Genomic DNA, 27,613 nt, shown 5'->3' on the forward strand with positions numbered 1-27,613 from the left:
TGTCTAAAGGAATTGGCAGAGAGGTAGTGCTCCGAGGATGAGCAGGATTTAGATAGGTGATAACGAGGAAAGAGGGGTTCTGGATGTGGAAAAGAGCATGAGCAAAGGAAAAGGTGGGGAACAGTCCATAGAGGCTGGAGCAGGTGGGAGAGCAGGGAGAGATGTGGCTAGACATTTATTTGTTTATTCAATAAACATTTGCTTAGGACGTAGTATGTCCTTACACTGTGCTCAGTTCAGGAATACAGAATTTTTTTTAAGGGAAATGCCTGAGTTGGTCTAGAGGACTCCAAAAGGTGTACAGGGAGAGTAGAGGCAATGCGGTGAGACTGCAAAGGCAAGTGGAAATTCTCCAGATGGACAAGAGTTGGGGGTGTGTTTGAGGCAGAAGGAACAGCTTCCAGTCATTCACTTTAGTCAACAAATAGATACCCACCAGATCCCGGGGGCCAGACAGAGCATCCAGGATACAGTGATGAGCAAAGCACACACACCCCTGCGCTCAGAGAAAGCAGTGTGCTCAGGGGACCACACAGACTCTTATCTCCTAGATCTTAAGAGACCATTGCTTGTAAGATACACCACCAGCTTACCAATAGCTGCAATCAGGAATGGACGGAAAAAGAGGGATTTGTTGGTGTATAACAATACTTCTGGCAGGGTATGGAGCAAATGGTCCCCAGGAAAACCTGAACCAGGGCTATGAAAGCCAGATTCCTCTCAGGCACTGCCCCTCTGCTCCCTTTGCACACTGACTTCACCTTCTCAGACAGCCTTCCCAGAGGCCCAAGTCATGGCCACCAGCAGTGCTCAGACTCCTGTCCTCCAAACACCACCCATGGAATAGAAAGAGCCACCTGTTTTAATTCCAATTCTGATTTGTTTAATGTTCATCCTCGGCTGATGTGTGGCCAGGGTCAGGGTACTATTTTAGGGAGTACCACTCAACCCCCTTGGTTTGAACTGGGAGAGGAGAAGTTCTGCCTCAAAAAGGAGGGAAGGGTGCCAAGCAGAAAATAACAGATGTACACCACATGCACTTTTGGGAAAAGAAAGACAGTATCACCTTAAAAGTGCAAATCAGCCCTGGCTGGTGTGGCTCAATGGACTGAGTGTCAGCCTGTGAACCAAAGGGTCACTACTTCAATTCCCAGTCAGGGCACAAGCCTGGGTTGTGGGCCAGGTCCCCCGTAGTGGGTGTGTAAGAGGCAACCACACATTGATGTTTCTCTCCCTCTCTTTCTTCCTCCCTTCCCCTCTCTTTAGAAATAAATAAAATAATTTTTTAAGTACAAATCAATTCTAGGATATATTCCAATTTCAGAAATGTTAAAATAAGGGGGCTAGGGGAGTATGTGCATCTTAGAACAAAGGAAATACAGCAGGGCATGCTGTTGAGGTGTCAGCTGAGAATAGAAGCATGTGGAGGTGAGGCTGGAGAGGGAGGTGGTGGAATCAGGTAGAACAGGCCATGAACATGGAGTTAAAAGGCTCTGTGTCCTGTTGGGCCTAGGAGTTCCCTAAAGGCCTGCAATCAGCTGGCAAAAAAATGTTGAGAAGGGGGAGGCAACAGGTGTCAGTCTGGCTAAGGAGTTCTGCAGGGCTGAAAAAGAGAATGGCTCTTTTCCAGAGTTGGGGGTGCTGTCAGAATCTAAAGAATATGCCAATTTGAGAGCTAAATTGGGAACGGAGGGCCATGCATCATGAAGGGGCTTTGAACAGACTGCAAAAAGGAGGGAAAGGCCTGAAATGGGGATTTAGAACTAGAGGACGGAGCCAGAGAGTTGAAAATCCAAGGGCAAAAAAAAGGAAAACAGGTAATGATGGATTGGTCTGGGGGAAGCTTGTTAGGCAGCAAGCTTATCCTGGAAAAATACTTGAGCCAGGGCCTGTGCTCCTTCTCTAGTTAGGTGTGGGAAAGAGCCAGAGTCAGAATGCATAACAGCACGGTGGCTAAGGGAATTTTATGAGACATTTTTACAAGTAAAATTGACAGGACAGCTCAACTATGTCGATACTTGAAGCTGGAAGCTTGGGTGAAATCTCTGAGAAAGAAAGTGTACTAACAGGTATGAAGGGAACAAAGATAGACGAGTGGTTTTCTTTACAGGCAGCAGCAGAAGAAAATGAAGCTAAGCCAAAGAGACGGAAAAGAAACCAGGGAAGCAAGAGAGAACCTGAAGTCAAATGCGGAGAATGTAGTCAGGGCTGCACAGCCCACAGATGGATCCTGAGTGAAGGCTGCTAGGTTTGACAACGATTTGAGAGAGAAGATACCCTGTGGGGGGTGGGGGAAAGGGCCTCACCGCAGGAGGGGGGCATGGTGACTATTGCAGGGCTCTGTCTTTTTAAATAATTGGAATGCAGAAAGGAAGTTGGGAAGGGATGAGACTGAAAGGGAAGGGAAAGGAGTGGCTTCCATCTTTGGGCTATTGTGACTATCTATGTGGTTTATTCCCTAAGTAGCATAAACCAAATTTGGACAAATTTATATGGAACAGACCCTCTGATGGTCTGTTCCCTAAGTAGAACAAAAACTGTGAGGATAGGAACAATGAATTAAGCGCCTCTAGTATTCTGTTCTATACCCAGGGTCTGAAACAGTGCCTGGCACATAAAGGAATTAAATCAGTATTTGCTTAATGAAGCTGTTAACTGTGAGGGTGGGAGAGACACCTTAGGAAGTGTGGAGGACTACTGGGAACCACCCTGCCTAGTTTTAGAAGCTGTAACTCCCACCAAGGCTAAAGCTGAGGGAGCGACCTTGGACCGTAAGCCACCAAGGAGACAAAAGCTTATCTCCCTGGCTTAAGAGCATAGCTTCTGCTCCTTTCACTTCATCCATAACTGGCCCCCAATGCTTGGCCAGTTAGCCAATGATGGGTAAGATTCCCCAAAGGTGGAATGACCTAACACAGGCACAATCAAGTGGGAGGCTCCCAAGAAAGGACTTTGGGGGCTACAGCAAAAGGGGGCGATGGACGCTCGCCCCTCGGCTTTAACAAACCCTGAGTCCTCATTGTCTGCGAGAAATCTTCTAATCTCTTGGCTGCCTTACTTCCCTTGCTCCACCTAAGCCTGAATCAATGACAGAGGGTGGTGCAGCCCTGTGCTGGAAAGGGCAGGTTCCCCAGGCAATCAGGCCTAAGAAAGAATATGTAAAATCCTGTGAAACCTGCTTTGTTTAGAATGCCCTCAATTAAATGACAAGGGTCCAAACAAGAAGTAAGTTTGTTCCTCAACATTTTATAGGTCTTTAGCTATCTGACCCTGATTCAAAATAGACCCTCAGAGTTCTTTGTTATCCATTGTTTGATCCTTACTGCCTGGCAGTGATTGATGAGCTTTACCTGAATTCTTGTGTAAATGAACCCAATAAAAGCCCATTGAGGAACAGGCTCCTGGCCCTTCTCCTTTGAGAGATTGGCCACCTTTCCTCCCCAAGCAGATCATGTCTTGGTAGACTTATTCTCATCCGTGGCCATGGGGGGGGGTGCCTGCAGGTGGAGCCCCCCCCAGCAGAGGGGAAGTGAGGGAAGTGTGGGAGACCCTCATGGTGGATGCACAGGGGCCGCCCTGCTTCTGCAGCCCACAAGGTCCAACAGTATGTGCCGCCTCCTTGATCTAGGATAAAACTTCCCACCCTCCTGCCCTCCCGTAAGGTAGCCAGCCTGCCCCAGATGTTGACTCTGCCAGTATACCTTCTTCACCCGGTGGGCTGTAATCACATGGCTTTCATCATACTCCCGTTTGGAACGCACATCTGAAAAGGAAAAGAATTTAACTAATAACATATTTGCAAAAGAGCACACGACCAAGCTACTTAGTGAACTCATATGATCAACATCTATTTATTTGGCCAATAAGTGATAGTTACTATCCACTCACAACTTGAGGTGTTGTTCCACTACTCTCAGCTGCACACACCATGACTCCACCACCTCATCACACCTTATCACACGTCCCCTTAAGGGGTAGTGAGACTTTGTATCTTTGACTTAGGGGCAGTTTTCTCTGAGGCCCCCCCAAAAAAACAAGGACAAAAATCAAAGCCAGAGTGAGCTCATACTAAATGCCCCCATGGGGTTTAGACCCAAATTCAGACTCTAGAACCGAGGAACTAAGGTTCAAATGCTCCTGCAAGGGCAGCTGCATTACTGATGCTCTTCAAAGTTGGGAGAACATGGAATGGAAATTGGATGTTATGCATAAACCCTACATATGACTGTTATCCAAAATATACAGAGTTCCTAAAATTCAACAATAAGAAAACAAACAACCCAATTAAAAATGGGCAAAAGGTAGGAACAAACACCTTACAAAGAAGCTACACAGATGGCAAATAAGTATATGAAAAGATGTTCAACATCATATGTAGAAGTGAATGGAAAATTAAAATAATGAGATACCTCTACACACCTAATAGAATATCAAATTGAAAATACAGACACCACCAAATCCTGGTGAGGATGAGGAGTAACAGGGACTCTAATTCATTGCTGGTGAGATTGCAAAGTGGTACAGCCATTTTGGAAGACAGTTTGGCAGTTTCTAACAAAACTAAACATTCTTTTATCAGTAATCATGTTCTTTGTTTGTTACCCCAATGAGCTGAAAACTTGTCACCACACAAAAGCCTACACATAGATGTGTATATCAGTTTTATGCATAATTGCCAAAACTTGGATGCAAGTCCTTAAGTAGGCAAATAGATAAATAAACTGTGGTCCAACCAGACAATGGAATATTAGACAATGCTAAAAAGGGAAGAGCTACTAAGCCATGAAAATGCAGCAGAAAGTTAAATACATATATAAATGAAGGAAGGCAATCTGAAAAGACTACATACTATATGATTCCAATAATACAACATTCCAGAAAAGGCAAAACTATGGAGACAGTAAAAATATCACTGGTTTCCTGGGGTTAGTGGGGAGAGAGGATTGTAAGAGCAGTGAAACTATTCTGTAAAATGCTATAATGATGGATACATGCCATTATACATTTGTCTAAACCCACAGAATGTATGACACTGAGAGTGAGCCCTAATGTAAAGTATGGACTTTGAGTGACAATGATGGGTCAAAGTAGCTTCATCAACTCCAACATATACCAGTATACCATGATAGTGCTGAATGCAGACAGCTGGGGAGGCCGTGCTTGTGTGGGGGCAGGGAGTATATAGGAACTCCCTGTGTGTTCTGCTCAATTTTGCTGTGAACCTAAAACCTAAAAAACAAAGTCTACTTTTAAAAAGACATTAGAAAGCACTAACCACAAAAGAAAATATTGATAAATCTAATCCTTGAAATTAAGGACTTCTATCTCCTTTCATCAAAATACAACATTAAGAAGGTAAAAGGGCAAGCCACAGAGTAAGAGAAAATATCTCTACCACAAATCACTAGCAGAAGACCTATGTCCAGAACTTATAAAGAATTCATAAATCAATTGGAGAAGAAAAAACTTCATATATCTGAAGATATCTTTATTCTAAGAAATCTTGAGAAACAGCTCAAGGCCACTCTAGGTCACTCTAGGTAATGACCCCAGCCCCGCTTAAAGTGCCTGCCTAAGAAAATTCAAGGCTGCCACAAGAGCTTACTGTTGGTTCCAGACAACACCTAAAGATAGGGCCCTTGTGCCCCAGCCTCTGGGGAAAGATAGCAAGGTCATTTGTCAGAGGCAGAGGCAAAGGTCTTGCGTTCAAGGAGAGAGGAGTGAAACTGTGGCATCTATCAGATGTGGAAGGAAATGGATAAAAGAAATGGTACTTAGCTGTGATGAGGCAACGTGAATTAAGTAACACCAGACCCATCTACATGATACATTCTCTTATGATGAATGATGTTTTATACCAGAAATGGAAAAGTGAGTGAGGATGGCAAAAAGTCAGGTGGAAGTCACTAAATGCATGTGGAAGAGAGGGAGAGCTGATAGAAAAAGAATGGGGTGTGAAAAAAAAATCTCTAAATTGGAAACCTTGTAAGTGGCAACTCACTGAATGGAGATGGAGCCCAGGATACGGCTCTGCTGGGGGACTCCTGCCCATGTGCAGTGCAGTTCAAGAGCACTCAGGGGCTGTCAACATAGGTTGTTAGGGAAGGTGAAAGACAGTGATAGGGGCTTAAGACTTGGGAAAATTTAGCTTAAGGTAAATAGTCATAAATCTAGCAAGTAATGTGTATGTTAAGTTTTTGTTTCAGTAACTACAGATAAGGCCTACCTTGGCGCCTAAGAGTAAGCAGATGACCTCTTGGAGAGGTCTGTACCAGGAAGAAGCAAGCAACTACCCTTCCCCCTTGGAGGCAACTGTTGAATTTCAAAGGCTTTCACTGACACCTTGTTTGCTCTCCCCCAACCCCCTTATAAAAGATCTGGCTGGGAAAGAGAGAGGGAGATGGTTTGTTAGGGTATGAACCCACCATCTTCTCAGATCGCCGGCCATCTGAATAAAGCGCCTATAAAAGATTCAATCACTGTCATTGCTTATTGGATTTGGTAGTGACAGGCAGCCCGAACACCGGTGTCTTTTCCGGTTACAAGAGGTCTTAGGGAGAAGCAGCTGGGAACTTTGATCTATTTTTCCCCCTCACCTCATATGTGCTTCCATTCAGGAAAAGATCCTGAGACCTCACTGTAGCAGATTTTCTTAAACCTTGTTTCCCCTCAATCCTAATCAACTTTAATTTATATAGTTGTGATTTTGTCTAATTATAAATTTATTTTTAATAAAGTTGTAAAGTTGAACATATTAAAGAAATGAGTGCAACAATGCACATACATTGTAAGTTAACTTTATGCATTAATATACAGAATCCAGCAGAAGTAATGCCTGCTTCAGTGTGGTTGGTAGGATAATAATATGTGTATAATAATTTATATTTTAATTTGAACATTTCACCTAAAATGTCATATGGTGTGCTCAAGTATATTACTGTTATGTTGCAGAATTACATACTTATGATTTGTAATAAAAGATTTTGTAATAAAAAGGGGCATTATTTGTGCCAGACCCTGTAGACGCAAAAATCTGAAGTGAATAGTAAGCCAAATATAACAGAAGCCAAACCTGCACAAAAAAATAATCTATCATTTTATTATGATAAATTAATTCCTAGTAGGAACTATGTAATTCTTGAAATCACATTAAGATATTAAAGGAGAAAATCTGTACTTTTCCTTCCATAGGTGTGTTGGGAACCGCCCTGACTGGTATCAGGAGCTGAAACCCCTGCCTAGGCTAAGGCTAAGGGAACGCCCTTGGAACCATAAGCCAGCAAGGAGACAAAAGCTTATCTCCCTGGCAGGAATGCTGCTTCTGCTGCTTTATTCATAACTGAACCCCAAAAACCTCAGTCGGTTAGCCAAAGATGGGTAAGATTCCCCAAGGGGGGGAACGACCTAAGACAGGCATGATCACTTGGGAAGCCCCCCAAAAGGACTTTGGGGGCTGCAGCAAAAGGGGGTGATGGACCTTCACCCCTCGGCTTTGACATAGCCTGAGTTCTCATGTCTGGGAGAAAATCTCCTTATCTCTTGGTTGCCTTTGTTCCCTTGCTCCACCTAAGCCTGAAACAATGACAGGGTGGTGCAGCTCTGCGCTGAAAAGGGCAGGTTCCCTGGTGATCAGGCCTAAGAAAGAATATGTAAATTACTGTGAAGCCTGCTTTGTTTAGAATGCTCTCAGTTGAATGAAAAGGGTCCTAGGAGGAAGTTAGTTATGTTCCTCAAAGTCTTACAACTCTTTGGCCCCGACTCAAAATAGACCCTCAGACTTCCTTGTTTTCTATGGTTCCTTACTTCCCCCTAATGAGTACTGTACTTTACCTGAATTATTATGCAAAATGAGCCCAATAAAAGCAGGTATGGGCGGTAAATCGGGCGCACTCCTCACTAGAGGGGGTGGCCATCTCATCCCTACTCCTCCACAGAAACTAGTTTGTCTCTGTGCATGTTTTTTCTCGCGTGTTTTCATCAAGCCATCCGCAGCGTTCCGTGATCACTGCTGGCCAGTGACCCACGCATCATAGGTGCAGAAAATTTTCAACTCATACCATGAAAAATATTCTTAGTAAGCAAGGGGTATAAGGCAATTTCTGATGTGTGTGTCACTAAATATCTAGAGAAGACATCACACTGATCTGTAAAGTCAGAAACAAGACAAAATGCTCACCATCACTGTTCTTTAACACTATACTAGAGGGCAAAGGGCATAGCAATGTAGTGAGATAAGAAAAAAAGAAGTAAGGTGTATAAGAATTGAAAAGGAAGAAATCCTGTATTTTGCCATGTGCAGTGTGCACCCGTGTTTTTGTGTGCATTATTCATGGAATTATTATACCCCTTATTATACCCATGGCAGGTAATCATTATACTCATGTATAATGTGCATCCTTATTTTCCCTCAAAAATTTGGGCAAAAAAGTGTGCATTATACATGACAAAATACAGTAAAACTGTCTTATAAACAGACAATATTATGGTCTATAAAGAAAATTGAAGAGATTCACAAACAATTAGAATTAGTAGATTAGCACACCAAAGTTGCTAGATATAACATCAACATCAAAAAATCAATAATGGTCTGTAAAACTGGAGAAAAAAAAGATGTTTCAAAAGAGATAAAGCCTGAAATAATGCTTCTGTAACCCAAGTGTCTACCAGAACTCTCAATTCAGCAACAGACAAAAGAGATGTATGTGCATAGAGGCAATAATTTAGAAAACCCTGTAAAAGCCAAGAAAAGCTTCAGGAAGAGAACAGCTAAAGCCCATTCTTTAAATGATCCTGGAAAGGTGAAGAACCTGTAGCAAAAAGGAAACAGAAGGTAGAAAGCAAATCCAAAAATAAGCAGAAGTGCCAAAAAATGATGGCAAAGTGGAGGAGAATAAAAAACAAAATGCTTGCATTTTAAAAAGGACAAAGATAAAAACTCTGAAAAGTGAATCAAGGAAAAAAAAAAAAAGCAGCAAGCTTGCTCAGAAGGAGCCTGTTCAGAAGGAGCTGGCTTAGGTGGGAGGAGCCTACTCAAGTAGAACCGCCTCCTCCCTTGGAACTTCCCCTTCACAAGGAGCCCATCCTCAAAAAGTCTCCTTCCTTGAAAAGATAATAAAAGGAAATGTCTAACTGCAGAGTGAATCTAAAGGGAATTGCAGGTGCCCAGTATCACCACCAGCAGTATCACTGCTTCCAAAGGGAAACTTAAAAGAGAAGTCAAAAAAATTTGCTCTGTACAGGGAGCAAATTTTTAGCTAGTGTAGGAAAAACCTACACTAGCTAAAGCCTCTCTTCAGAGAGCAGTAGCAGAAGAGGCAGATAAGAGACTAGGTGGTCTTGCTGCTAGCATGGAGGAATCCATCGGTATTTTATCCTCCCAACGAACCTGAATATTCCAGAGGGGGAGAGTTCAGATGGTACTTATCTGGCTGACACTATGCTTTGTGAAATAGAAATGGACACTGATCAGAACACAAAGAGAATTTCCCAGGAAGGACTCCACAGTGGAAGAACCAGTTTCAGCACAGCTTCCTCCCCCACCAATAGAAAAACATGAAGCAGCGTCCAAAACTGCCCTGGCAATACCTCCTATTACCATGATAATAAATGAGTCTCAGGAAACTGATAATGAAGAAGGGAACGCACAGTCAAGATGGAAGTGACCTAAGTGATAAGTGACAACATGTCAGAGAGTGGCAATGATCCTGGATTGAATGGGCTTCAGCCCATTCCACAAGAAACTAGTTTAAAAAATGCAATGGGGGGTCTTGGCAGTCTAAGCGGCTGAAGGAGATTTTATTTGTATCTTCTCTGCTTGTTCTTTTTACAAATGAAAAAGATTACAGCAAGCACTTCAATTGCCCTTTGATTAATGAATGTATACTTCCTTGAAAAATCAGCTGAAGGGCAGGAGTAAACTTTGGACAAGTCCCTGACTGGTATGGTTCAGTTGGTTGGGTGTTGTTCTGCAAAACTGGAAGGTCGCCAGTTTGATTCCCAGTGAGGGCACATGCCCAGGCTCTGGGTTCAGTCCCAGATTGGGGTGCATGTGTTGGGGTACATTGGAGAGACAGCTGATTGTGGGAGGTGTTTCTCTCTCCCTTTTTTTCTTCCTCCCTTCCCCTCTAAAAATAAATAAATAAAATCTTTTTAAAAATAAATAAACTTTGGGCAAGGCTTCAGTTCTTAATTTGAAAGATCCATGTTATATCAATATAAATTCATTTTATATTTATTTACAGTAGTAAACAACCTTTTATTTTTAAAATGGCTTTTGAGTCCAGTGCTGATTTTTAAGTGGTATTCTTTTCCTTAGACCTTTATGCAGCCCTACTGACTGTTGTAAAAATTTTAGGAAATCCAAGGAAGTCAGTATACTAAACTAGCAGATGCCTAATCTGTTATCTTATGTGTTTAATTGAAATGAGAAAGCCAAGATAACATAATACATTCTATTGCTTTGTCCAGCTACAACTTGTCAGTTTTTTCTCCACAACTATCCTCCTGGCTCACTTTTGTTTACTCTTAGTTCCTTGTTTAGCTCTACATAAATTGGCATACTTAATAGCAAATTACTTGAAGAATTTTCCAGCTTTCTATAATATTAGCACTATAAAAATTTCTCTAGAGGCCTGGCTGGTGTAGCTCAGTGGATTGAGCACGGGTTGCAAACCAAGGCATCGCAGGTTCGATTCCCAGTCAGGGCACATGCCTGGGTTGCAGGCCATGGCCCCCAGCAACCGCACATTGATGTTTCTCTCTCTCTTTCTCCCTCCCTTCCCTCTCTGAAAATAAATAAATAAAATCTTAAAAAAAAAAAAAAACAACCAGAACTGCCACAAAATCAAACTTCATGGAAGTCCAACAACCAAGGAGTTAAAGAAGAAATATTCATCCAGACCAGTAGGAGGGGTGGGGATGGGTAGCCTAGGCAGAGAGGAAACATGGCAAGGTGACATCAAACTAAGGCAGGCAAGGCAGCAGCTAGCTGGTGGTCAGGATTTCCCACATTCATGTGTGGGTAAACTGGGAGGAACAACTGAGGAGTGAGACAAATGGTGCAACCCAGGGTTCCAGGGCAAGGAAATAAAGCCTCAAAACCTGTGACTGTAAAAACCTGTGGAGGTTGTGGCAGTGGGAAAAACTCCCAGTCTAGTCTACTGGAGAGTAGAGTCCATTGGAGAGGCCCATATTAGCACTATAAAAATTTCATTTTATAGAAAGTAAGACACAAGCCCACCCACCCAGGAGTCATCACCTGAAAGGGCACAGTCTGCTTGTGGGAAGCAAGGGATGTGTTGGAAAGTGGGCGAGAGCTGAGCAAAGGGCATTGTTCCCTGTCTGACCCCTTCCCCTACATACAGCGCCAAAAGGCAGCAAAGTGGGTTGCCCCTCCCTGAGGAATAACTAAGGCTCCACTCCTTACAAAGTAACAGGCGCTCTGCTGAGACAAAAAAAAAAAAAATATATGGCCAAAATGAAAGGTCGGATCAAAACTCCAGAAAAAGAACTAAGCAATGAGGAGATAGACAAACTTTCAGACACAGAGTTCAAAACACTAGTAATCAGGATGTTCACAGAAATGGTTGAGTATGGTTGCAAAATGAAGGTAGAAATGAAGTGAAATACAAAGTGAAATAAAGGAAAATATATAGGGAACCAACAGTGAAGGGAAGGAAACTGGAACTCAAATCAATGATTTGGAGCAAAAGGAAGAAATAAACATCCAACCAGAACAGAATGAAGAAACAAGAATTTTAAAAAATGAGGAGAGGCTGAGGAACCTCTGGGACAACTTTAAAAATTCCAATAGCCAAATCATAGGGGTGCCAGAAGGAAAAGAGGAAGACAAGAAATTGAAAACTTATTTGAACAAATAGTGAAGGCAAACTTCCCCAGTCTGGTGAAGGAACTAGACATGCAAGTCTGGGACCCTCAGAGAGTCCCAAAGAAGTTGGATCCAAGAAGAAACACACCAAGACACATAATAATTAAGTTACCCAAGACTAAAGATAAAGAGATAATCTTAAAAGCAGCAAGAGGAAAGGAGAGGGTTACCTATAAAAGAGCTCCTGTAAGACTATCAGCCGATATCTCAAAAGAAACCTTTTATAGGCAAGAAGGGGTTGGAAAGAAGTATTCAAAGTCATTGTGTTGCCACCCTTCAAGGCCAGGCAGGTCCCTGGTATTCATGCAGACGAAAAAATATTCACGGAGCCGTTGGGGTGTCTGGTGTGCCTTTATTCATGGGTAGGTGAGCCACATATGCTGCAAGCTGCATGTCTATCTGCATGTCTCATGTCGTGGCCCCTGCTCCCCAGCGTGGCACATGTCGTGGCACCTGTCCCCTTGCATGTCTCTCATCATCATCACCCCCAGCAGGGAGTCCCTACCTGTTTAAATGCTAGAGGGGAACAAAGCTGGCAAGATGCCAGAATATTACATTATATAACATAATATAATTCTGCACATATGAGCTCACTTCATGTTACAGAAACAGTTTATCGGACCCAGTCTCAGGGCTATGAGAACACTGGTTATCAGGCGCCTCCAAGGATATGGGAACACTGCTCCCCTTTGTTACCCAGACACCTGGGGGAGGAAGCCAGACTGCCTCCACTTATCCTACAGTCATGAAAGGCAAAGACCTACATCCAAGATTACTGTATACAGCAAAGCTATCATTTAGAATGGATGGGCACCTAAAGTGCTTCCAAGATAAGGTCAAGTTAAAGGAGTTCATCATCACCAAACCCTTATTATATGAAATGTTAAAGGGACTTATCTAAGAAAAAGAAGATCACAACTGTGAACAGTAAAATGACAGTAAACTCACACCTATCAACAACTGAACCTAAAAAATGAAAACAAAAACTAAGCAAACAACTAGAACAGAAACAGAATCACAGAAATGGAGATCAAATAGGCGATTATCAGCAGGGAGAGGAAGGGCAAGAATGGCAGGAAAGGTACAGGGAATAAGAAGCATAATTGGTAGGTACAAAATAGACAGGGGGAGGTTAAGAACAGTATATGAAATGTAGAAGCCAAAGACCTTACATGTACGACCCATGGACATGAACTAAGCAGGGGAGGAACACTAGAGAGTGTGCAGGTGCAGGGCAGATGGAGTCAAAGAGGAGAAAAAGTGGGACAACTGTAATAGCATAATCAATAAAATATACTTAAAAATAAAAAATACATGTTTTCATGTTAATAAAAAGAAAAAAAATTCTCCCAACAATTAACATTGTATCAGTCCAAATATTTACTTCCTGAGTTTTGATCAATACTTCCTATTTGTGTATATTAATAAGCTAAAAACAATGATTTTTATTTTTTTCTAGTTTTGGTGCTTTAGTGGCTTAAGAGGTTATTCATTGTTGTTGTTTTAATCCAGACAGTTAAGTTTTTCCTAGAAACAGCATTTGAGCAGGAACACTTTATACATGCATGCATGTTTATTTTGGTCTCTCTGGAGGGATGCTGTTAGTCTTGTTTGCAAAAGAGCAGTTTTCTAAAAACATGATACTGAACAACCAATGGGTCAATGAAAAAAATCAAAAGAGAAATCAAAAGGGCAGTTTTCTTTGCTGCAACTTTCTTTTTTTACAGAATATTAGTGTGTGCAAGTTTGTGAGCGAAGAAAACATGCAGGTTCAAACTATTTATTTTAATTTTCACATTTTATATCTATGCCGGAATCTGTATTTCATGTTATTTATTTTGAATGAATATAGTAAACTCACAGTTTTCAGTTTTGACTTTGCAATAAACCAACCACTAGACTCTACATTGAATGGATTTTTATCTCAAATACCAACCATCAGTAATTTTTGGGGGGTGGGGGTGCTGTTTTGGTACAATCACTTCCTAAATGACAGTGTTAAACCACATATTTGAGAAAAACCTTTTTCATAGGTGGTTGGTGTCCATATGGCTACTCAACTGAATTAAGAACTGTGATATTTGAAAACGGTAAACCTGGAATGAGAAGAGATGGTTATTTCTTCAAATTATACAGAATATTACTTGTGAGATTCCAAAGACATAGATGACCAGTATACAACAAATGTAGGATAAGAGAGCTAGTGTGAGTGCTGACAGACGACTGCAACTTTCTATGAACACAATGAAAAGGGCTGGTGAAACTCAAGCACAATCCAGATTAAAAATTCGAATTCTCCGGGATCTGTACAAACTAGCAGGTGGATAAGAATACAAATGAATCGCACCTGCTCTGCAATTCACCCTATGGGGGCCCTTTGAATGAAAAGCGTATGTACTGCCAAACTCTTTTGCAGCTTCTCTGGCCAGTCACCAAAGAACATGAAAGAATTCAACATAGGATTTTTGGTAATTCTTGCTCATAATTGTTATTCATTGTAGTAAAATAAGTATGATCCCAATAGGAAATCTGAAACAACTATGACATCCCAGATTCTATTCTGAAATAACCACTTTATAGTTTATTTACTTTCTTTTATCTGATGACCTCTTTTAATCAGATTTTAGATTTTGGCAGTACAACATGAAAGATTAGGAAAAGCGTGATACTTCTCATCAAGATGGCAGAGTAATAAGTAAATGCTGTGCTCTCCTCCTCCCATGAGTACATCAAAATTACAGCTAAATTATAGAACAACCACCCTTGAGATCACCTGAAAACAAGCTGAAAAGAATTCCTATAACTAAAGATATAAAGAAGAATTCATGTCAAGATTGGTTAGAGAGGCAGAGATGCAAAACAGGCAGGCTCCACACCTAGGTGTGAAGGATCAGAATCAGAAAAGATATCTCAGCTATGCAGGTCCTCCCTGAGGAGAGAGAGGGTCTCAGCCCCACACTGGGCTTCCCAGCTCAGAGCACCAGTGAGGGGAAGAGAAGTCCCCACAATAGCTGGCTGTGAAAATTACCAAGGACTCATTTGGGGTGAGATGGAGGGCTGCTGGGGACTCAGGCAACTGCTTAAAGGGGCGCAGCACAAATCACTCTTAGTTTTCAGAGTGGACTCACAGTTTTCAGTTTTGACTTTGCAATAAACCAACCACTAGACTCTACATTGAATGGATTTTTATCTCAAGTACCAACCATCAGTAATTTTGGGGGGGTGGGGGTGCTGTTTTGGTACAATCACTTCCTAAATGACAGTGTTAAACCACATATTTGAGAAAAACCTTTTTCATAGGTGCTTGGTGTCCATATGGCTACTCAACTGAATTAAGAACTGTGATATTTGCCCTAAGCAGGTGCAGGCAGAAATACTAGCAGTTTCACTGATCCTTTGTTGAGTCCTCCCACCCAACAGCCTGAAGGTACAGGTGGGCAAATCTGAGTCTCCATCAATGTGGCTGACACAGCTCTTGCCCTGCCCTGGTGATTCCTTGAGACCCTGTCCCCTCCACCCCTTCTCACTCCTCTTTCAGAGGCTAATCCACACAAATGGCTGGCCTGAGCCCACACTGCAAACTTTCCTAAAACCTTTCAAAGGTCCATAAGCCCCAAACAAGCAGCTGCTGACTTTGGACCACTTGCTAAGTGGCCCCAAAACCAGCAGTAGTGGCAACCAATCTTGGTTCATACCATAACTACTCTGAGGCACCTGCAAGCACAGACAGCTAACAACCATGGATCATTCTGTAATGCCTACCAAGTGGTCCCAAGCCAGACACTGGGAGCAGCTGACCTTGGCCTAAACAGCCCTTCCTAAGTGGCCCCAGAATCAATACATGTGCTGGTTGGCATCAAACCACACCAGAATACCACACAATTAGTGCCACATATCACTAATAGCAGTAGACTCAAAGGGTAGACTCAGCATGCACCAGAGCCCTTCTAAACCAAATCTTGCTCCATGGTGTCAGGCCCCATATAACAACTTGTCTGCTGTACTCATGGTCAGTCCTCACAGCCAGTCAGGCTGAGGGTCAGAGCCACCCACTGACATGCCAACAGAAATCAAGGCTCGACTACAACAGGAAAGCATGCACAACATACATGAGGAACACCCCAGGAGCACCCAACTCAGGTAAACATGAAGACTGCACCACTGGGCCCCACAGGACACCTACCACATAAGGCCACTCTTCCAAGACTGAGAGACATAGCAGATCTACCTAATACATAGAAATAAACACAGGGAGGCAGCCAAAATGAGAATACACTGAAACATTTCCCAAATGAAAGAACAGGACAAAACTCCAGAAAAAGAATGAAACAAATGGAACAAGCAATGTACCTGATGCAGAGTTCAAAACACTGGATGTTCAATGAACTTAGGGGAAGATTAGATGATCTCAGGGAGAACTTCAACAAAGAGATGGGAAACATAAGAAAGGAGATAGAAAACATTAAAATAAACCAGTCAAACTGAAGAATACAATAACAGAAACAAAGACTACATTACAGAGAATCAACAGTGGAATAGATGAAGTAGAGGTCAAATCCAAGATTTGGAAGACAGGGTAGCAGAAAACACTCAATCAGAACAACAACGAAAAAAACTCTTTTTTAAAATGAGGATATTTTAAGGGACCTCTGAGACAACACCAAGCCTCACAAAATTTACACCATAGGGGAATCATGATAAGAAAGAGAGCAGGGATTAAAAACCTATTTGTAGAAATGACCGAAAACTTTCCTAACCTGGCAAAGGAAGTAGACATATAAGTCGAGGAAGCACAGAAAACGCCAAACAAGATGGATCCAAAGAGGACCACACCAAGACACATTATAATTAAAATACCAAAGGTTGAAGATAAAGAAAGAATCTTAAAAACAGCAAGAGAAAAGCAGTCAGTTACTTACAAGGGAGCTCCCATAAGACTATCAATTGATTTGTCAATGGAAACTTTGCAGGAAAGAGGGACTGGCAGAAAATATTCAAAGTGATGAAAACTAAACACCTACAATCAAGACTGCTCTATCCAGCAAGACTATCATTTAGAATCAAAGGAGAGATAAAGAGCTTCCCAGACAAGAAGAAGCTGAAGGAGTTCATCACCACCAAACCAGTATTACAAGAAATGTTAAAGGGACTTCTTTAAGGAGAAGAAAAAAATAAAAAATATGACTCAGAAAATATCACAAAGAAAAAAAATTTCCTAACAAAGGCAAACACATCATAAAAGCAGTGAATCAAACAACACTAAAGCTAATGCAGAAGTTAAAAAGCAAAAGTAGAAAAATCATGTGTTATTACAACAGTAAATTAAAGGACACACAAACACACACAAAAAAGAATAATGACAAAAACATAAATATAGAGGGAGTGAATAAAAATGGTAGTGATTTTAGAATGTGTTCTTAAGTGGCCATCAATTTAAAACAGACTGCTATAGACATAACTTGGCATATATGAAGCACATGGTAACCACAAACCAAAAATCTGCAAGGGATATACAAAAAATAAAGAGAAAGGAATCCAAACACAACACTACAGAAAACCATCAGCTTACAAGAGAGGAAGGGAATAAGAAAGTAACCAAGAACTACAAAAACAATCAGAAAACAATAAAATGGCCATAACTACATACCTAACGATAATGACTTTTTAATTATATTTTACTGATAATGCTATTACAATTGTCCCAATTTTTCCCCCTCTGCCCCCTTCCACCCAGCACCCCCCACTCCCTCAGACAATCTCCCCACCATTGTCCACGTCTATGGGTCATGCATATGGGTTCTTTGGCTACTCCATTTCCTGTGCTGTACTTTACATCTCCATGGCTATTTTGCAACTACCTATTTGTACTTCTTAATCCCTCACCTCTTCACTCATTCTCCCATACCCTCCTGCCATCTGCCAACCATTGAAACACTCTCTGTATCAATGATTCTGTCTCTGTTCTTCTTGTTTGCTTAGTTTGTTATTCAGATTCAACTGTTGATAAATATGTATTTTTGCCATTTTATTGTTCTTAGTTTTTTTAATGTATTTAATTGATTATGCTATTACAGTTGTCCCATTTCCCCCCTTCTCTCCCCTCCACCCTGTACCCCCCTCTCCCACCCACGTTCCCCCCCTTTAGTTCATGTCCATGTGTCATACTTATGAGTTCTTTAGCTTCTACATTTCCCATACTATTCTTGCCCTCCCCCTATCTATTTTCAACCTACATTCTATGCTACTTATTCTCTGTACCTTTTCCCCCTCCCTCCTCCCTCCCCACCCCCCCCTGCTGCTAGCCCTCCATGTGCCCTCCATTTCTGTGGTTCTGTTCCTGTTCTAGTTGTTTACTTAGTTTCTTTTGGTTTTGCTTTAGGTGTGGTTGTTAATAATTGTGAGTTTGCTGTCCTTTTACTATACATGTCTTTTCTTTATCTTCTTTTCTTAGATAAGTCCCTTTAGCATTTCATAAAATAAGGGCTTGGTGATGATGAACTCCTTTAACTTGACCTTATCTGAAAAGCACTTTATCTTCCCTTCCATTCTAAATGAGAGCTTTGCTGGATAGAGCAATCTGGGATGTAGGTCCTTGTCTTTCATGACTTGGAATATTTCTTTCCAGCCCCTTCTTGCCTGTAAGGTCTCTTTGGAGAAATCAGCTGACAGTCTGATGGGAACTCCTTTGTAGGTTACTGTCCCCTTATCTCTTGCTGCTTCTAGGATTCTCTCCTTTGTTTTTACCTTGGCTAATGTCATTATGATGTGCCTTGGTGTGTTTCTTCTTGGGTCCAACTTCTTTGGGGCTCTCTGAGCTTCTTGGATTTCTTGGAAGACTGTTCCCTTTGCCAGATTGGGGAAGTTCTCCTTTATTATTTGTTCAAATACGTGCTCCATCTGTTGCTTTTCTCCTTCCCATTCTGGTACCCCTATAATTCGGATGTTGGAATGTTTAAAGGTGTCCTGGATGCTCTTAAGCTTTCCCTCTATTTTTTGAATTCTTATTTCATCATGCTTTCCTGCTTGGTTGATTCTATCTTCCTTCTGGTCCACTGTATTGTTTTGAGACTCAGATTCCTTCCTTTCACTATTGGCTCTCCTCCGCGTGTCTTCCTGCATCTCTTTTATGGTAACCTGCATCCTTTCATCTAAATTGCGCCCAAAATCAACCAATTCCGTGAGCTTTCTGATCACCAGTGTTTTGAACTGTGCATCTGATAGATCGGCTATTTCTTGGTCGCTCAAAAGGATGAGTCCTGGGGGACTGATCTGTTCTGTTGGAAACATGTCTTATGTCTTTCCCTGTCTCTCCTTTTTTTTTTTTCCCAGTCAGGTCGCTCTTGTTATGGTGGGGGGCGGAGCCTTAGGTGTTCACTGGGGCTGGGCACCCCAGTCGCTAGATTGTGACGTTATATGTGAGCGCGGGGGCAGGGGCGGGGGCAAACAATGGTGGTAGTTCCGTTCTCCTGGGCTCAGACCCTTCTTTGGGATCCTGGGCTGCGAGCTCTGCCCTGGTCCACAATTGCCGCCTCACTGGGTCCGCCAGCCACAGCTTGTGTACTCAGGGACCCCCTCTGCGTTCTTGAGCCCCGGATGTCTGTCGTGCCGATTTCATGCCAAATTTTCCCCAACCTCCGCGAGCCGCCGACCCATGCCAGCCCTACGCCCACCCGGCTCGTTGTCTCCTACCAGTCTGGATGTATGGGTCTACTTCAACTTCTTGGCTGTCCAACTTCCATTCAGATAAATCCTCTATCAGTTCTGAGTGATATTCTATCTGTAAATTATTGTTCTAATCTTGGTTGTGCGAGGAGGTACGGTGCATCCACCTATTCTTCCATCTTGCCGGAAGTGTCTATTGTTCTTAGTTTTGATTTTTTTCTTAAATAAGTCTCTTTAACATGTCATATAATAAGGGTTTCGTGATGAGGAACTCCTTTATATTTCTTTTGTCTGGGAAGCTCTTCAATTCTAAATGATAGCTTTGCTGGGTAGAGCAATCTTGGCTGTAGGTCCCTGCTTTTCATAACTTTGAATATTTCTTGCCAGTTCTTTCTAGCCTGCAAAGTTTCTTTTGAGAAATCAGCTCCTTTTCTCTTGTTGCTTTTTCTCTTTATGTTTAACCTTTGGCATTTTAGTTATGTGTGTTGGAGTGGGCCTCTGCATCCATCTTGTTTTGGACTCGCTCTTCTTCCTGGACTTGCACGTCTATTTCTTTCACCAAATTAGGGAAATTTTCTTTCATTATTTTTTTCAAATAGATGACCAATTTCTTGCTCTTTCTCTTCTCCTTCTGGCACCCTTATGATGCAAATGTTGGAATGCTTTAAGTTGTCCCAGAGGCTGCTTACATTATCCTCGTTTTTGTTTTTGTTTTTTATTCTTTTTTCTTCTTGTTCTCATTGGGGTTTTTTTTTGTTTGGTTTTTTTTTGCTTCCTAATGTTCTAAATCATTGACTTGATTCTCAGCTTCATCCACTCTACTGCTGTTCCCTATAAATTGTTCTTTATTTTAACTAATGTATCCTTCATTTCTAACTGGATCTCTTTTATGTCTTTGAGGTCCTCAATAAGTTCCTCAAGCATCCTTATAATCAGTGTTTTGAACTCTGCATCTGATAGATTGCTTATATCCATTTTGTTTAGCTCTTTTTCTGGAGTTTTTATCTGTCCTTTGATTAGGGCAATGTTTCTTTGTCTCCTCATTTTGGCTGCCTCCCTGTGTTTGTGTCTATGTATTAGATAAAACTGCTTTGACTGTGTCTTTGTAGTGTGGCCTAATGTAGTGGGTGTCCTGTAAGGTCCAGTGGCACAGCCTCCCCTGTCACCCAAGCTGGATATTCAAGGTGTGCCCTTCGTGTGGGCTGAGCTCCTCCTTCTCTTGTAGTTGAACCTTGATTGCTATTGGCAGGTCAATGCAGGGGATTCATCCAGGCCAGTCAACTGCAAGGATTGGCTGTGACCACTGACCACCAACCTCTGCCCTCTGTGGAATATCAGCTGTGCAGGAGCAGGGTGGTGGAACTCTAATGTGGTTTGTAGCTGTCCACTGGGTGTGTAGGCACTGGGGTTTCCTGGTGGGGGGGGTGGGCAAGGTCAGCCCCCTTCTGTGTTTTTCCCAGGGCCACCCTGCCAGAGCGTAAACAATCTGAGATGGCTGCTACTTGTGCTAGGCTTGGAGATTCCCAGGTGAAGCCAAGCTTTAAATTTAAGCTGGCTGCTGCTAGTGTCAGGCCTGGGGACATTTAGCAAGAGGTACTGGAGCTGGGGACTCACTGAGGCTGGCTCTTTGAAAAGATTTAGGAAGTTGTGAAGCAGGAGCCAAGACCAGTCACTCATATGGAAAAGCAGTTTGTGTGGCCCCATAAGTTTTTGGGGCAGAGTCTCTGGGGATCTACAAGGCAGGACAAATAATGTTATCTGGGTTGATGGAGTCTCAGATATAGCACCAGCCTGCTGGCTCTGTGGCTCTGGGTGGGGAGGGTTCAGAAAAGGGACAATGGCCTCTGCTTGTCTTGATGCCAGACACTTCAGTTTCTCCCTTATGCTGCTGGTGCCTTTCAATATGCTACCCTGGTGCTAGAGCTCACAGGGAGTGAGTCTGAGTAAGTCCATGTGTGGGTTCTTTAAGAGAAACTATTTGAGACTCCAGAAGTTTCCTCCATTGACTCAACCTCTGCTGGGTTTTGCAGCCAGAAGTTCTGAGGACTTATCTTCCTGGCACTGGAGAGTCTGGTGTGGGGCTGGGACTCCTTGCTACTAAGATCTCCCTGCCAAATTTTTATCCAACACACATGGGTGTGGGATCAATCCATTCTGTGTCTCTTCCCCTCCTACCAGTCTGAATGGATGTGGTTTCTTTAATTTTGTGGTTGTCGGACTTTCATTCAACTCAATTTCTGATGGTTCTGAGTGATGGCTGTTCTATATTTTAGCTGTAATTTTGATACAGTTGTGTAAGGAGGCAAGCCATTTCTGACTACACTGCCATCTTGACCAGAAGCTCTCAATAATTGTTTTAAATGTAAATGGATAAAACGTTTCAATCAAAACAGGAATAGATATATACAATGGAATATTACTTAGTCATAAAAAAGAATAAAATATTACCATTTGTGACAACATGGATGTGCCTGAGGATATTAAGCTAAGTGAAATAAGTCAGACAGAGAAAGATAAATACCATATGATTTCACTTATACATGAAATCTAAGATTAAGAAGTACAAACTGGCAGTTACAAAATAGTCACAAGGGTATCATGTACAGCTTAGGAAATACAGTCAATAATATTGTGATAACCATGTATGGTATCAGGTGGGGACAAGACTTACCAGGGGGCTATCATTTCATAAGTTTTATAAAAGTCTCACCACTATATTGTACACCTGAATCTGATATAATATTTAGTATCAACCATAATTAAAATGAAAGAAAATAATTTTTAAAGGCTGATGGGATTTTTTAAAATCCTCACTGAGGATATGTTTATTAATCCAGAGAGAGGGGAAGGAAGGGAGAAAGAGAAACATCAATCTGAGAGAGAAACATCAGTTGGCTGCCCTCTCCGTGTAAGTGCCCTGGGACAATGCTCCAACCAGCTGAGCCCCCTGGTCAGGCCCAAAAAGTGCTTTTATAGAATTAACTTGCTCTGGCCAGTGTGGCTCAGTTGGTTGAAGCATCATCCCATAGACAAAAGATTGAAGGTTCAATTCCTGGTCAGGGCACACACCTAGGTTGCGGGTTTGATCTCCAGTCTCAGTGCAAATGATACATGGTTGGGTGCCTACTGGAGGCAACCATTCAATGCTTTTCTCTTGCATCAATATTTCCCTCTGGCAACAAATCAATGCTTCTCTCACTTCCTTCCTGTCTCTCTAAAAAAGCACTGAAGCCCTAGCTGGCATAGCTCAGTGGATTGAGCGTGGGCTGCAAACCAAAGTATCGCAGGTTCGATTCCCAGTCAGGGCACATGCCTGGATTGCAGGCCACAGTCCCCAGCAACCGCACATTGATGTTTCTCTCTCTCTCTCTTTCTCCCTCCCTTCCCTCTCTAAAAAATAAATAAATAAAAATCTAAAAAAAAAAAAAAGATTTTATTTTGGGAATCGAACCTGCGATACTTTGGTTTGCAGCCCGCGCTCAATCCACTGAGCTACACCAGCCAGGGCAAAAATAAAATCTTTAAAAAATAAAATAAAATAAATTAAAAAGCACTGAAAAATATCCTCAGGTAAGGATAAAAAAAAAATTAACTTACCCCCTGGCTTGTGTGGCTCAGTGGATTGAGTTCCAGCCTGCAAACCAAAGGGTCACTCATTCAGTACCTAGTTAGGTCACATACCTGGGTTTCAGGCCAGATCCCCAGTAGGAGGCACACAAGAGTCAACTACATTTTGATGTTTCTCTCCCTCTCTTTTTCCCTTCCTTCCCCTCTCCCTAAAAATAAATAATTTTTTAAAAATTTAACTTAAAAAAAAGTTTACCTTAACCAAGACATGAAATACTTGTACAATGAAAACTACAAAATGTCACTGAAAGACATTTAAAACAGACAAATAAATGGAAAAACACCCTTTGTTTATGTACTGAAAGACTTAATATTATTAAGATATCAATACTACACAAAGCAATCTACAGATTCAATGTGATCCCTTTCAAAATCCCAATAATGTTTTTTGCAGAAATAGAAAAAAATCATCCCAAGTTCATATGTAATCTTAAGAGGCCATGAATAGGAGAGTCTTCAACAAATGGTTCTGGGAAAACTGGATATACACATGCAAAAGAATGAAGTTGGACCCTTATCTAATACCACATACAAAAATGAAATAAAAATGTATCAAAGACCTAAAAGTATAGAACTTAGAAGAAAACATAAGGCAAAAACTTTACAACATTGTATTTGGCAATGATTTCTTGGAATTGACACCAAAAGCACAAGCAACAACAAAAAAAAATAGACAAAATGAACTTCATGAAAATTAAACCTGAAAATACCCAGAATATATAGAGACCTAAAACTCAACAATGAAAATAAAAAACAATTCAAAATGGGCAAAGAACTTGCATAGACCTTTCTGCAAAGAATATAAGTATATGACATGATACTTGACATCAGTAATCATAGGGAAATGCAAATCAAAACTATAATGAGCCCTGGCCAGATAACTCAGTTGGTTGGAGCACCATCCTGATATGCTAAGGTTATGGGTTCAATCCCTGGTCAGAGCACATACAAGAAACAACCAATGAATGCATAAATAAGTGAAACAACAAATCAATCCTTCTCTCTCTCTCTCTAAAATCAATGAATTAAAAATTTTAATTAAAAGAATGATTTAGATGAATCTGAACAGACATCTCTCCCAAGAAGACATACAAATGGCCAACAGATACATAAAAATGTTCAATTTCACTAGCTATTAGGGAAATGCAAATCACAACTACAATGAGATGCCACTTCATACCTGTTAGAATGGCTATTATCTACAAGACAGGTAATAACAAATCTTGGAGAGGCTGCAGAGAAAAAGGAACCCTCATTCACTGCTGGTGAGAATATAGACTGGTATAGCCACAATGGAAAACAGTATGGTGGTTCCTCAAAACATTAAGAATAGAGTTACAATATGATCTAGCTATCCCTCTTCTGGGTATCTACCTGAAAAACTTGAAAACATTTATTTGCAAAGATATATGCACCTCTATGTTCATTGTAGCATTATTCACCATGGCCAAGGCATGGAGACAACCACAGTATCCTCCTATAGAGGATTAGATAAAGAAGATGTGATATATATACACAACGGATACTGCTCAGCCATAAAAAAGATGAAATACTGCCATTTTCGACAACATATTATGCTAAGAGAAATGTCAGTCAGAAAAAGCTAAGAACCATATGATTTCACTCATATGTGGGATATAAACTGACAGATATATAGACACAGACAGACAACAGCATGGTGGTTACCAGAGGGAAAGGGTAGAGGAGGTATTAAAGTGTAAAGGGGCCAAATATATGGTGACTCAGTAAGACAATCTGACATTGGGTGGTGGGAACGTAATGCAATACACAGATCAAGTACCATAGAAATGTACACCTGAAACCTATATAACCGTATGAACCAATGTTACCCCAATAAATGTAATTACAAATGGTTATAATGGTAAATTTTATGTGATGTATAATTTATCACAATTTTTTTAATTGGGGAAAAAACATAATACAAATTCACACCAAATCTGATTGCAAAAATGGTAAAGGCTGACAAAGCCAGGTATTGGTATGTATGTTTCTTACACTGATGATAGGAATGTAAATTGATACAATCTTTATATAGGGCAATTTGATAATAATGTAGTGAAGCTGAATTTGCATCTTGGCAATTCCATGTCTGTATAGAGATCCTGAAGAAACTATTGCACATGAATAAGGAGAGATACACAAAGTTGTTCACTACAGCACTATCCTTTAGAGCCTCATAATGCAAGCTCCAAATTGCAGTCAATTAGAAATAGATCTATATCCCAATTAACAGCCAAGATAAATTAGATCTTCAAATTTAGAGGGAAATATATCAAATATACAATTTTAAGCAAAAAAGCAAATTGCATAATGATTGTACATTACAGCACTGTTTGTGTAAATGTTTAAACCATGCATTACTTTGGGATGCCTGCATAGGCAGTAAAAATGCAAAAATATAGAAGCCGTTATCTTTGGGGAAGGAAAGAAATGAGATCAGGATGGAGTACAAAAGAGGAGTATGTCTGTATGGGACATTTACGTTAATCTGAGTGGTGAGTACATGGGTGTTTATTAGTATTTCTATATATTTGTTAGATGTTTGATACATTTCACTAAAACAAAGAGGATGCAGAACATTAGTGTTCCAGGAACTTCTAGATTTAATCTGGGATGATTTCCAAGTCATGTTGCATGAGTAGCAGCATTTTAAGCTATGCTTAATAAGTTTAACAGATTTCTAAAGTCATTTATCCCCCCACCCCCAAAAGTTTGTTGATTCATCAAAAATAATGTTTGAAAGATGTTATCTACAAATTTTTTAAAAAGTACTTACCCAATAAACAGAGATAGTTGGTTTCAGTCAATCTGGATAGTTTTGTGACCTGATTCAAGATGTTGTAAAGCTCTATTGGTTCACATAAAACCAAACCATCCATCCTATTGGGAAGAAGCAATAATGTAAAGCTTCTATTTTATTTTAAATGAATGGTCAAAAAGTAAGATATTGAGTTAAACTCTTTCTTAACACATCTTCAAGCAAAGATAAGAGTAACCATGAACATGAGCAGGAAAGCTTCAAAATTTTGTAGCAAAACATGTGTAGAGAATAAAATATTGAACACAACATATGAAGCATGTAAATAACAAGTAGGCTGTAAAATAGTCACCAATTCATTTGTTCTTTGAGCATATAGTTACTGAGCACCTACTATATACCAGGCACTGAAAATTGTGGTAAACTAAACCTACCTTCATGAAGGTTACAGTCCAGCACGGAATGCAGACATTGGACAAAAAAAAATACCAGTAGGAAAAGCACTATAAAAAAGTCAATGTCCCATGTAGGAGGAAGGCCTAACCTAGTCGGGGGGGAGGGGGGTCAGAGAAGGGCTGTCTGAGATGTGATTGCTAAACTAAGGTAGGAGGCTAGGCAACACTTAGCCAAGTGAAAGAGGGAAAAAGGGTGAAAAAGAAGGCAAGAGCATTCATACCTTGTTGGGAACCATCCTGCCTGGTTTCAGGAGCTGTAAACCTGCCAACAGGTGAAAAGACCCCACGCCTAGGGAACCTTGGGACCATAAGCCACTGAGGAGACAAAACTTATCCTTCTGGCCAGGGTAAAGCCTCTGCCCCATTTTACTTCACCCTGCCTGGCTCCTGAGGATGGCTGGATCGTCAATGACAGGCAAGATTCCTCAAGAAAGGAACAACCTAAGACAGACACAGTTGTGAAGGGGCCATCAGGGAAGGACTTAGGGGATTGCAGAGAAGAGACAAAAAACCCTCACCCCTCAGCTTTATCATAGCCTGAGTCCTCATTCTATCTCTAAAAAGTCTCCTAATCTCTTGGCTTCCTTGCTTCCCCTGCCTGATTCAGGCCTGAAACAATGCTGAAGACGGGTGCAGCCCTGTGCCAGAACTGGCGGTTCCTAGCAAGGGGCAGTCAGGCCTAAGAAACAATGCATAAAATCCTGTGAAAACTGCTTTGCTAAGAATGTCCTCAATTTAAATGTTAAGGATCCAAGCAGAAAATAAGTTTGTTTCCCAAGGTTTTATAGCCAACTGGCATCACCCTGTCTATCAGACCCTGACTCAAAAGGACCCCCGTGATCCCAGAAATGTTATCTGTAAACCACACCTCCTTTCTTCAATATGCATCCCTTTGCAAGCTAAACTCAATAAAGCCCATTGAGAGAAAGGCTAAATACCTTTCTCCTCTGAGAGACTGGTCAGCCTTTCCTCCCCAAGCAGATCATGTCTTGGAAGACATATTCTCATCCACAGCAGCCAATACCTGAGAGAGTTCAAAGAGCCTGGTATGGCAAGAGCAGAGAGTGATAAGGGAAGATCCTAGGGAGGCTTGTGATAAAGATCATAAAGGTCACTGTTGGGTGGAGAATTGCTGATGTGGTTTAACAGAACTTCCCAGCCAACTCGGGCTCTGGCTCCAAACTGCAGGGCTGTACTTGAGAT

The 27,613-nt window shown here is 41.3% G+C and overlaps 1 protein-coding gene across 2 annotated transcripts in view; it reads right to left on the bottom strand.

Moving 5' to 3' along the window:
• The window catches only part of STYXL1 (serine/threonine/tyrosine interacting like 1), a 73,216-nt gene that overhangs the window by 32,491 nt on the left and 13,112 nt on the right, over positions 1-27,613 (bottom strand). For both annotated transcript variants that reach the window (XM_045819395.1, XM_045819394.1), the window contains exons 2-3: positions 25,974-26,077; positions 3,702-3,763 (exon numbers count right to left, since the gene is read on the bottom strand). In XM_045819395.1, the coding sequence (XP_045675351.1) occupies positions 3,702-3,763; positions 25,974-26,076 (165 nt within the window). In that variant the 5' untranslated portion in view covers position 26,077. The remainder of the gene's footprint in view (positions 1-3,701; positions 3,764-25,973; positions 26,078-27,613) is intronic.

Source organism: Phyllostomus hastatus, unplaced genomic scaffold, assembly GCF_019186645.2.
Source record: "Phyllostomus hastatus isolate PE091 unplaced genomic scaffold, TTU_PhHast_1.1 phas_scaffold_385, whole genome shotgun sequence".
Classification (NCBI taxonomy): Eukaryota; Metazoa; Chordata; class Mammalia; order Chiroptera; family Phyllostomidae; genus Phyllostomus; species Phyllostomus hastatus.